The 12,975-nt window shown below is 37.3% G+C and overlaps 1 protein-coding gene across 3 annotated transcripts in view; it reads right to left on the bottom strand.

Annotated features, from left to right (window-relative positions):
* Nucleotides 1–10,794, bottom strand: part of FAM193A (family with sequence similarity 193 member A) — a 45,919-nt gene extending 35,125 nt beyond the window's left edge. For 2 of the 3 annotated variants that reach the window (XM_039723942.1, XM_039723940.1), the window contains exons 1-4: nucleotides 7,810–8,043; nucleotides 5,410–5,576; nucleotides 4,995–5,162; nucleotides 2,594–2,828 (exon numbers count right to left, since the gene is read on the bottom strand). In XM_039723942.1, the coding sequence (XP_039579876.1) occupies nucleotides 2,594–2,828; nucleotides 4,995–5,162; nucleotides 5,410–5,576; nucleotides 7,810–7,899 (660 nt within the window). In that variant the 5' untranslated portion in view covers nucleotides 7,900–8,043. Of the gene's footprint in view, nucleotides 1–2,593; nucleotides 2,829–4,994; nucleotides 5,163–5,409; nucleotides 5,577–7,809; nucleotides 8,056–10,732 lie in introns of those variants that run through there. The other variant, XM_039723941.1, reaches the window with a different exon arrangement.
* Nucleotides 10,795–12,975: the final 2,181 nt, after the last annotated feature.

The following is a 12,975-nucleotide window of genomic DNA, read 5'->3' as shown; positions in this document are numbered from 1 at the left end:
AAGAATTCAAAACACATATAATATACTTTTTAAGGCAGCAAGTTTTCTTACATAAAGCCAGCAGTATGCAGGTTTTCTATACCAGGACTCGACCACACAGCAGAATTAAATGCAAGTATTCTGGCTCTCACACTAGCAAGTGGGCCTTAAGTACTACAACCCCAAGCACACAGAAATACCATTATAGTCTGTAATTTTAAAGTTTTTTTAGTAACAGTGGGTTAAAAAGTAAACTAACAAAACATATTTCTATCATACCTGAACACAAGACTCAGCATTAAAAAAAAATCAATTAAGTTTGAAGTATTATTATTAAGAAGGGTGTGTGGCGGGGTTTTTTGAGTTCCACAAGACACATGTACTTTTTCATTTTGAGTATTATATCTTCAAAATATTTTAACTTTCTATAAAATGTTAATAATTTCTCAAGGTTCAGTGAGGTTGATTTCTTAAGGAATTTCCATATTATGCTGCGAACCAAACAATCAACACTTATCTACAAACTCTTGTGTACCAGTTTGTGCAGAATATGTTATTTCTCACAAAGAAGCATCAGGAAAGTTTTCTTCTCTAGTCTGTATATGCTGTGTACTTGAGGGCCCTTCAGTACTGACCAGAGTCTTCAATTGCTGTCAGTATAAACTGTCATTCCCTGCACTGGTGGGGCACAAAGCTTTAGTTTCTGTTACTGAAGTCAGATGGATTCCTTTGAAAGGCAGGACAACTATTCATAATTTGACTGAGAAATCAGTTTCTCACAGGTGGAGGTTCCAGTACACTACATGCAAAGCTTTCATCCTCAAAAGGAAGGCAGCACTAAGTTTAGAAATCTTGGCTGCCTGTTATGTATTTTAGCTGAAAAGATTCCTTCTTCCACAGTGTACTGGTATCTTGAGAGGAAACATCCATGCACACTGAAAAAACTAGCGACCCTACTACCTGTACTGCAAGCTGTGACATACTAATCAATTTAACAAAAGGTTATTTAATAAATCTAGGAAATGCATGACAAGAGAGAGTATCCTACATTCTCACATTTCAGTTTCTCAAGGTCACAGCTTAGTAGAAAGATGTTCTCAGTACTGACTGGGCTGTAGAAGGAAAAAGACAAGAAAAATCTGGCATATTTTGTGTTCTCTTATGCTTCACTCTTTAAAATAAGAGAATAATATTATTTTACTTTTAGTTTTGTCAGGAAAGGGGTTGACTATGGAGTTCAAGCATCTTCTGTTTTCTCATGGCTGTTATTTCAATCTCCCTCCCATACCTACTCATTTTCATAACTACTAGTTCACAGTAATTGCCAGGGAAAAGGTACACAGTGGTTATTTTCTGATCAGCTGTGTAATTCTGGCATTAATGGGTGCATTATTGGCAGATCCACTTTGAGAAAGCTGAGGTGCACTGCAAACCATTTGCTTTACAGCTGAACAAGCTGCAATGCAAACCAACCTCAAGAGCAACCTTCTCTCAAGCACCTTATTAGAAACTTAGTGACTGTTAAAAGCAGCCAATAAACAGGAGATGGCAGTGACCTCATGTCTGTACCTAAGTGATAAAGCTGGGAAAGATAATAGAGACAACAGCAAATACAGACCATAGACAACAAAAAGCTCCCATCAGATATGCTCAAGTTAGAAACATCTTCCTGCTTTGCCAATTTAATTTTATTGACAGCCCTACCTCATTAATGAAACTGTGCTTCCTCTCCACTTTATATCCTTGGCCATGATAGTGTATGTCCCATCTACTTTTTCCTCTCATTATCCATCTAGCACTTTCACCTAACTGGCAATAAAATCCAAATTCCCCATTTTTGCCACCTGTTTTTTTTGTCCTTGCACAAAGCTTACACAAGAAAAAGGATGGGCAGGATGCCGACATGAACAAAGGATGCACAAGAAAGGATTAATAACAAAACAGGATTAATAACTTTCTAATACCTTAAACATACAGAATTACAGAATCTGTTTATGGTATTACTCCCCCAATGGACAGTGACTCAAGAAGAAATTTTTAAAGCTACTGCCTATGTTATACCCAAAAATGTAATCCCAAGTCTAACATCCCCATCAGCTGGCAAAAAAAGCATTAAAGGTAGAACCTTAGAAATAATAAATTACATTGCAGATTAAGTCTGAGGCAACATAATCTCTTCAAGTAGCCATGCTAGATTGCGAATGAAAAGTTGAACATGGAAACAGTTTAAGTTAGTGCTACACACAGAAGCTGGTGTCACTTAATCATGGTTGTGAAGAGACCATTAAAGATTATCAGAGAAGTGTTTTCCACATTAGGATATCTAGTATTTCATAAATCAGCTTAAAGATTTGTTTCAGAGCAAGTGCCATAAAAAACATCCTACCTTTACCTTTGTGAACAAAAAAAAATTTCATCAAGCCACTGTAAGACATGCCTACTCTACACTTCTGAATATCTAACTGCATTTTCAGAATCTCCCTGTCTCTAATGACAAACACAAAAAGAACCTTACAATTTACAACCACAGAGGACACCTGAAAGAGCCCAGAAATAACTCTGCCAGCATTAGCCCTGGCAAGCAGGAGCACAAAGGCTGTTTTTTCAGTCTTACCAGAGTAACTAGGAAGGCGCTGATTGTACAGGCTGCCTGGCAGAGTGCACTGTACTCTTCAAGCAGGAGTGAGATGAACTGCTGTGCCTGGGGTGGCCCTTCTGTCGCTAATGTTGATGCAACCTTAGAGCCCAGGGACAAGTGTCTGAGCAGACGAACCTTCATTTCCAGCACGTACTCCCTAGCTTGCTGTTCCAACCGCTGGTAAAGCTGGTATGGATCTCTTTCACAAAGCCTTGATTTTTACAATATTTGTGACAGAAAAGAAAAAAAAAGACAGCATGTAATCAACAGTTTTCATTTTCCTAGGAGTACTTACCAGTTATCGTTATCCTCATCAAAAATAACCTCAGTGGTTCAGGTTTGGAAAAAAGACAGCATGTAATCAACAGTTTTCATTTTCCTAGGAGTACTTACCAGTTATTATCCTCATCAAAAATAACCTCAATGGTTCAGGTTTGGGGAACTACCTTAAATCTCAGAGAACACAGTCCAGTCCCCTACTTCTACACATATGGACTGAGCTCCTGTGTACCTTAAGGAATAGGATGCCTGCATATCTGAGGAGTAAAATTATTTAGGATTTAGAATTTCACTTCAACTTGTGAGCACAAAATCTTAACTCCACTTGCATCCAACCCTGCAGGCACCCAGACTCTTCAGATAAGCTACTTCACAATCTCTCCATGTTGTTCTTAACATGTGACAAATTAGTGCCTACAGAAGAAAATTAACATGATGGCTGCTTTGAACCACTTGAAATAATTCAATTTCACTCTAAGTTTCTGTGCATGGAGTTTAAGCATGCACAGAATGCTTTGGGTTTTTTACAGCACAGGGAGGTGGGAAGAAGAAATGAATGGGGTAAGTACTTAAGAGTTAGATGAATAGAAATCTGCAGCTATCTAATCCATGCTTTTCCCTCACCACTCACAAAACAGTTCTATCATACTGCCATCAAGTATTCCAACATACAATAGGAACATTACTTGGCACCACTACTTATTCCAACAAAGACGACCAGACACTCCATTTTTCGCCAGCTGTGTCTAACAAGAGCCAAGCATGGAAGTGGGAATTTCTGCCTTTTTAACAGAGTTACTCAGCCACAGCGTGGTCTTCTGCATGCTACCTAAATGGAAGATTTTTTTTCAAATGCATGTTCAATACCTACATTGACTAGCTTTGTAAAAAAGTTCTGCATGATATTAGCATTACAGATTGGACACACTGGTGCCTGCCCAAACCGTGTTCTTTTTTTATTTTTCACTTTATAGACCATAAGAAACTCAAGCAAAAAATAATCTAACTGGCATTTAGGGTTTCCTTCTTTGAAATCCTATTTCTGACTTTGTATTGTAATAATCTCTCTCAAAAGTGAAAAACAGTTTTGAGTAATGAAAGCTATTGAGTTTGTAAGAAAGTTACAAAGTATTATGTTCTGATTTCCAAAATTTTTCCATTAAGAAGATGCATAACATCAATAACCACTTTAGCTGTGATTCAGTTTTAATTACAAACACACTATGCAACACTTAAACATCTTTGATTTCCAAGCCTATATTGCATGTTTTGATCACTTGAATAAACAAAGTGTGACTAATAGGGAGGGACATTATATTGCTTTGCTTGTACACAACTCACATATGAAACCAAACAGTTTTTATAGAAACAAAGTGCAATATGTTTATTTAATTATCTGCTGAAGCCAGCTCAGGTGTGCAGTCATATTAAGAGCAGTGCTAGATGAATTTCTCTTTCAAATGTGTCTTTACCTCACCAGAATTTAGGTTCAACTAGAAGTTGCACATGAAAACTATACCTGGTGAAATTGCTCAGATCTCAACACATTAAGCAGATATGGAACCAAGGAGAACAAAAACTGCTTGACCACACATGGAGTTAGAGAGAAATGGAAATGATCCTACTGGAGCCCTTCAGGGTTTGCCATACTATTCTTAAAAGCAGCAAACCCACCACTGAGGATCTCATTAACCCCATTTTCACTTCAACACCTTAAAAAGCTACAATTGTGACTTCTAAAATGAGAATGAAATTGGAATCTGCCTCATCTAGTTATCAGATTTTTTATTTTTATAATATTTCTTCCAGGTATTAGAATCACAGTAAGGTGCACAGACTAACTACTACTACTACTAACTCAGGCTAGTTCCACAAGGTAAGATTTTCACATGGGGCAATTCAAACTTAACACTGTCTTATGAATAAGGCCTTTTAAAGGATAACATTCTGGGACCCTTTCATAATTACACATTTATATTCCTATTGCAAACAGCATATTAATTTAATAGCTTCCCGTGCATTCAAACTAGTATTGAAAAATCCTGAATGAAACAGAATAAATTAGAATTAATATAATTAATTATTTGAAGTAATATACCTATCCACCAGCTCTTTCATGCCTTCTTTATCTGGTACCAACGATTGGTCTTGGTCATCTGCCAGAGGGGTCCCAGCCTGACGATAAATACACCGGACCATGTACCTGACTTCAGACCAGTAATTCTGTAGCTGCTGAGGTTCACGTTCAGGCTCTGCTGAATTTTCTCTGCATTTGAAGACAAAAATAATTACCCTCTGTTTGTATGCATCACATAAGTGTATTGACTCCTACTATTCCAGAAAAAAAAAAAAAGTACATCTGAAAATGCCTAGAATAAAGTATGAAACTGGGTAAATACTGACATCCAGAAATTACTGTTTCAATACTTTAAGCACACACCCACAAACAAGCTACAACACTGCCAAAGTCTGGCTACAACCACTGTGCTGCTGAGGTTGAGTTCAGCTCTTACCTGCGTTCATTACAGGCCTCACAGTTGCATGCTATGTCTGAAGGAGAGGAATTGCTAAGATCTGCAGCAGGCACTGTCTGTGCACCAACAGTTATTCTTCCTCCTCCTACAGATTCCTGCTGTGATCCACTGTTTCCAAGAGGCATGTGCAAAAGGAAATCTTGGCTCTGAAAAAAAAATAACCCAGTTTGTGAGGTCTGAAATGTTATTAGGCAGACAAATACTCAAGTGGCAACTCTTAGTGCTGCATATATTTTGGGAAGACACTCAATCAGGCACAAAGAATTACTCTTTCAAAAGCCTAATAAATGCAAGAGATGAACAGAGACAACCAATGATACAAACAAAGCTTAATTTCTAATGACCAAAGTACACTGGCTATAATTATCACCTTTATGTACTTCAGCATAAAAAATGAACTAAGTTAAAGCAAGGCTTGCATCATCCACACTTCATCATAAACCAACACTATCTCTTCAGTCTCTGTGTAACAGTATGTTTGGTTTCCGGAGTTTAACAATCCCTTCTAGTAAAAATGATAAAATCTCCTTGTTTGTAACAGCCAGACATAGTATTTCATAGCAATGGATGTCAGAAAGCTGCTGCCATTGGAGATGGATGCAATCTCCTGTGCAAACTCCTGTGCAGTGATGTTCAATTCCAGCAGATGACACAGACCACTTGCCCAAGACTGCTGCTATTTTGGTCTGCAGTTTCTCTCCCTTCTCTGTGCTCCAGCCCCAGCACATGCCATGCTTCTCTCCTGTGCCCTCCCAAGTCTGCCACCAGATTTCCTTTCCAGTCTGCCACCTCTCTCACATCAGTACTGTGACTGAAGTTGGTTTTTTTTGTGCCCCAAATCCTGGATCAGGATGCAGACATAGGTAAGAACAAGCCTGCATGCAGCTGCTACCAAGCAAGGTAATGAGAGCAGCAGCAACCTGAACACAGGAACATCTACAGCAAACCACCTGTGTTCTGACTTGTAGTCACTCGTAAAAAAATTTTTTTAAGCTAATTTTGGCTTTTTTTTTTCCAAGCTGGCTTCTCTAACTTGACTAGCCACCTAATTCATATGGTTACCTTTTTAAGTCAAGCTTTCAACCTTGGAAAATCTATGTGCTATCTGCTTTTAAAAATTACTATTTGAAAAGAAAACTGTTGCCAAATTAAAAAAAAACAAGGTGAATTTTTCTTTACACTTGGAGTATCTGTAACTTAACAAAACATGTAGGAAGTAAATCCTGTCTTCCTTGCACATCTAGGACACTCATTTTCTTCACTAGTTCCTTAAACATGTCAAAAAATTTGACTCAACTGAACAATAATGTGCCTCAGTCTTGCTGTGCTTTGAACTCTCTAGGCTGTGTTTACCACTATACCACCACTATAATTTCTTTAGATGTAACCTGTTTTGATTAGTTTACCACCTTTGTTAATAGCAATATTATCTGGAAACACAAGTTGTATACAAGTGATATACTCTTAAAATTTTCCTCACAAAAAAATCTTTAACCATACTTTTAACAGAAGCTTAACAACACCCTCCATACAATCTTTCTTCACAGTGATTTACTGAAATAAAAACCTGTATGTGCCTATGGGTGTGTGCACAGCCTGTTAGCTCTCTGCAAGGAGGTGTCAGCTGGAATCAACAGTACTTCCAATTATCCCAAGTTTGTGACTTCCCAGGTCAGTCATGAAGACTTGGTTCTGCAGTATAACACACTTTATTTCTAATGAGGCTTTGCTGGACCTGTCAATGAACTTTTAGTATCTTCCTGCAACACTAAGCACAGCTCTTACAGGAGGCTGATTCACAACTTGAAATATTAGCACCACATATTAAATTGGTACTTGCAGTGCTACCAAGACTAAGAAACTGTTACATTCATGCTATGCAAAGTTGTGTTTCTTTATTAAAAATACAGGAAAGAAAAGACAGCAAAACTCAGAAATCTGCAGGAAGGTGTCAGTGCAAGTGCAGTGACTCAAGAAGTCCACTGAAAGAACAAGGAAAATTTAGACAGTTTACTTCACAAAGAGAGGCAAACACAGTATGAGCAGACAGAATAGAAAAATGAGTAATGAGTAAACTCATGTTGGTAAAAGTAGAAGAAGTTGTATTTAAGTACAAAGGATAAGGACAAAGCTTGAGATCCAATTAATTAAAAGCAAAAACCTCAGTAAAACACAGATCCCAACCCTGCTCTACTTAAAACTACTCAACTCAGAACCAGAACTCCTCACTTTTGGAACAACTTCCCTCTTCAGTTTAAATAAAGCCAACTCACAATCACCTAAAATGCTTTTTAAACATTTACAGTGGTTCCAAAGCACAAAGTGACACGCAGCCCATAATTAAGCATCTTCTTAGTTTACTGAGGCACTTGAGCTTACCACGAGAGACTGCTCTATTGTAGCGTGCCTCTCCTCCTTTTCCACTGTTCTTCGACAGTCTGGACACACCCACAGTGGCAGATGCAGCATATTGTTTGCTTTTGGAGATGTGGAAAGTGCTGTTTTGCTGGAATTCTTGACGCCGCTCTCTGAAAGCGAAGTATCTTTCCGTTCACTTCTACAAAGAAGACAATGCTCGCCAGTTGTATATGGTGCCCTTTGGCCCAAGCCAAAGGTAAATGGTGTCTACAAACAAAGGTTTTGATAGATAACTGGTTATTCACAGAATACACATCAGAAAAGATATTCTGATATTTGAAACTAACAACAAAACCCCCATAAAACAACACACATATTTTGCTAGTCATTATCAAATGGTAAATACTTGGAGCGTGTCAACAAACACAGCAGTCTGAATATCCATAAGGCAAGCAATTCTGACTATTAATACATTCCCATTTAGAAAGAAATGCTTTCAAGGAGCGTGGTCTACAGTCTTTCCCTCTAAAATATTTTGGCCTAGATGTAATAATCTAGCAAGTAAAATAAAAAAGGGATATTTACTTTTACTGTCACCATTTACAGATAAAAAAGAAAAATATCTTTTCTTTGAAGCTCTGTGACACTTCCTTTTATAATACTACCTGAACAAAGTCACATTAAGCTAAACCTATTACAAAATAAAAGTTTAAATCATTTTCAACAAAACAAATCAGCAGGGTCCTAAAATCCACTATCAGCTATTGAATCAAGTGTAGACTTGGCAACTTACAAGGACAGAGATACTTCAAAACCCAAATTCTTTTCTAAGATGCTATAGTGCATGAAACTATGTCTCAGCCATGCAATGATGATTCTTCACCAAGGCTGATAGTCAAAAACAACTTAGGCAGCACAAGACAAAGAGAACCCAATTTTATGAGACACAAGAGATGATTGGAACAAAATATCATGTAATGGCAGAATCACAGATTTGCCCAATTTTATTGCAACTGCTAACTCTGTATGTAAGCATCAAAACAGTTTAATTCTTTCTCAAAGAAAAAGCAAACTCTAAGTAATTCAAGCACTGCTCTTAATACTGCTCCAATCCCAATATTAATAAAAAAAAAAGTTTTCAAGATCTGTAAGGCTGAACTGCACAGGTACATGTGAATAGTTCTTTAGGGCAAAGGATCAGTTCAAGCTAAACTATAATTCACTGTCTTCTTGTCTTCACAGCAACAACAAACCAATTCTCTAGTGCTGACATCTAAAGAAAAACACCAGAGCATTACAAACACTGATTTTTGTGTTTTTCACATTTGTAAAACTGAGACTCAGCAATATGGAAAGGAAAACTAAGAATTCTAGACATAAAAACCCAAAAGACAGACTGATTTCATCTCCACAAATATCTTCCTATCTTTCAAAAGTTCATGAGAAATTTAACAGATTTATTAAGAACAGGTAACCTTTGCTCACTGCTGCCACTTCTAGAATTTGTACCTAAGCACTAAGACAGGAAAAAGAACACAATCTCTCCAGGAGTCTATTGCAGGTTTTTAGAAAATCTTCTCATGTAGGAAGACTCCCTCTGCCAGCTGAAAGGCCAGGACTGACCAACTCCTTATAGGCTCTACAAGCACCAACAGATCTCCCAAGTCAGACATTGGTCTTGGCTGATCTGCACTCAGCTGAAGATCTCATTCATGCCTAAAACCCCTGTGTGCAGAAGGCCATGGCTGCTTATCCCTTAGCCCTGAAAGTTTATTTCTTAAATAATTTTTTTTAAAGACATGATCAAGTGAGTCCCTGTCAGAATGATGACATCTTCATAGCTATTTTGCAGACAAATCCTTATGAACACCATTTGCAGGACATCTTCCAACAGGCAGGAAGAGGACAAAAATGTAAAAGCTCAGAAGCTAAGACAACATGACACTTACTCTTTTGCAAAGGTAAAGGTCATGGCAAACACCCCTCAGCCACTCTGCAGGGACTTTCAGAAGCCAAGATGTGTGTGCGTAACTTAAACCTGCACCACAATCACTAAAAAACCACGGCAAACAATAGTCTTTGTTTTGGCCCTAATTTTATTACAACTTTTTGTAATAAAAAAAGTTGTAATAACTCAGTGAAACCCTAACAATCTCCTCACTGGGCCTGTATTCACAACAGATATGAATCTCAAATTAAAACCTTTGGTTCTGAGAACACAATGCAAATCAAGACTCAAAACTGAAACTTCAACAAAATCTAAATCATAATCATGTCTGTTATGACTCTGTCCTACTAAAATGAAGCTATAAATTGCAGTTTCTTCTTTATTTAAAGCATGATGAATGCAGTGACTGTTCATGTGACCATTTCAACATGAGCAGTAAACTCTTGCTGGATTAGGAGAGCTTGCAATTAGGTCACGTTTTTGTATGTCTCTTCAGTGTCATCAGAGCAAAGTACACATTTTTTGAAAAGCAGAATATTTTTCCACTAGTCAAGCTTCAAAAAATGTGGGATGCATCTCTGCAAGAAAACACCCAGGCTCACTTAGTCTCCAAAACATGTTCAGATGCAACATTCATAAATGAAAGCTGGAAGTAGGACAAGTTGGAACAGAAATAACTGCATCTCTGCTATGTATTTAGATTTATTTCCAAGAATAACTTTATTACCATAAAACTGCATAGATTTTTTTAACATCCAGGCCCAATTTCAACCGTACTATAACAATAAAATTTGACTTAAAAAAAAAAAGATTCCGCTGTTTTTTAAAGCTCAAATGGGAGATAACCAGAAACTGACTTCAATTAGCAACATCGCAATCTCACAAAGCATTCTTTTTGAAGAGTTTGATTTAGTACCTTTAATACTGCTTAATATCTTTTCCCATTAGTAAATAATTCTGCTTTTATACATACCCACAAAATTTGACTGCACATACCTGAGAAACACCCGTGAATTCTGATGCAACAGAACTGTCTGTAAACTGTGTACCATTTAGTGAAACCTGGAAAAATAACAACAGATTGATTACAATAGTTGAATTTATTGCTAAAAGAGCTCTATAAAAATTAAACAAAATCTTCCTCAGTATCTGAAGACTGATACAACAGCTTTTTAATCTGAATCATTGTTCAACTGCAGAGACAGAAATCTCCTTTTCTTTTGTAAAAAAGTTCTACAGATGCAAAAGTTTGGATTTTCAACTTTTGCACTACAGCTGTTTCAGTAGCAACTCTGAGCTGAAAGAACTGATACAGGAAAAGAGAAGTCATAAGCAAAACTACATTTTTTCTTCAGTATTTGATTGCTTGCATTTAGTTTTTGAACTTCTACTGTAAATCAAAACAATTAACAAAGATTCTTGCCTTTTGAAAGTTGAATACTATACTGCTTAGAAAAATATGCAGTGTTAACCAGAAGAGTTTTCCACAGCAAGGCTCCCAATGGCATTCAGCTGCTCCACTGCAGCAGCCTCCCTCCTGCCCCAGGTTATAACTCATGAAACCTCTGAGATCTCTTCTACACAAGTGCCACAGAGACTACACCACACAGCAATGAAATGCCTTTTACAAGCCCCAAGTGTTCTCCCCCAGCACTACTTGAGGACACTAAATCAAGAGTAAAGTCAAGACAATGTATGAATTCAAGTCAGTGACAATGAAGAGCTCTAGAACATGCCAACCTGAAGAAATGGCATTTTATTTTTTAAAAATGGGAAAGGAGAAATAAAGTCAGTTGATTATTTTAGTCTCTCCTTCTTAAGCACTGGTTGAGCTTTTGAATTTCAGGCATCAGGTATCTCATGCCTCTGTTCCACCTTTCACATGCTTTTTCTAAACTCTTTTTTGCCCTCCAGTTTCCCACCTACTGCTCTTGGATATTAGTGTTTCTAAGACTACTCTAAAGACCACAATAAAACCAGTCTGACTGATCAAGAACCCCCAGATCTTGTGTGTTGTACTAACAGGATTCAGAAAACATTTCTGCCCTGTGCCCAAACCATGAACTCTAACTGGAGCTGTCCTCAGTGCAAAGGAGCATCCTTCAGTTTTAGGCATTTCACAGCACTCCCAACTGCTCAGTTCAGAGACAGGGAAATTACTAAAAAGCCACTGCCTTCAGCTGAATTTTTCCAAAGGCAAAGTGAGGGATTGTCAAATCATTGCTGGAGAAAATACCAATAAGAAATCACACAACTTCACTTCCATACCCTATGCTATCTTTCCAGAGTATATATTTAAGAAAGAAACCCTCATATGCAAGTCAAGCATCTGAGGTCTAAAATTATGGGAACAAAAATGCTGATGTGGAACAAGTTCCCTATTTTTATTCAGACACTTCCAAAACATTGGAAAAAATAAGGGTTGTTTGATAAAAACAAGTCTTCATCAAGAAAAGATATCCTCCAGTCTGGAGGTCCACTGGTTATTGGCATGTATATACGTTCAAAAATAAAGAAACCAGTATAGAAGTTTAGAATGAAACAGTTATCTGCAGCTAAAAACAGTTTCTTGGAGAAAATTATTAAAAAGAGAAATTTATCCAAAGCCATTACTTATTCATTAAAGGAGTACATTGACCTTCTTTACATTCAAGACAGTGATAATGAGAAATACATGAGCCATCACATTGAAACATGCAGGCACTGAGTGACCAAGCCAAAGGTACTCAGAAATGCTACAAAAGTGAAGACAAAAACAATGGGAGGTTTTTGTTATCCACTAAATGTCACAGGAAGCCAAGACAAAATATGGAATATCAGGAATGACTGTGTCATGGAAAGAGCTGTCAGAAAAGGCATCTCTTGATCCTAAGCATTGTGCAGAATTTGCTTAAAAATATTAGTGCAACCCTCCCCCAGAATTTAATACTGACCTAAATATCTGCAAGAGGAACAAACACCAAGGAATTTAAAGAGAGGAATTAGACAAATAGGAGGCAGCAAAGAGAATAATCAAAAACTTGTCTGTAGACAATGAGATATAAGACATTGTATGTGAGGTCTAGAGGAAACAAAAAAAATCACAAAAAAAGAAAGACTTAAGTGGGGATGAATAATGACATGACAGGCAAGGAAAGAGATGGCTAAATAACATATTAGAGAAAATATTAGAAGAATCTTGTAAAAGTTGTCCAAATGAGGCTCAAACAATAGCAAGCTAAAAACAGGAAAAAACTACA

Source organism: Passer montanus, unplaced genomic scaffold, assembly GCF_014805655.1.
Source record: "Passer montanus isolate IOZ18808 unplaced genomic scaffold, ASM1480565v1 scaffold51, whole genome shotgun sequence".
Classification (NCBI taxonomy): Eukaryota; Metazoa; Chordata; class Aves; order Passeriformes; family Passeridae; genus Passer; species Passer montanus.
Note: the sequence above shows the minus strand (reverse complement) of the source record. Positions and strands in the feature narration are given on the sequence as shown.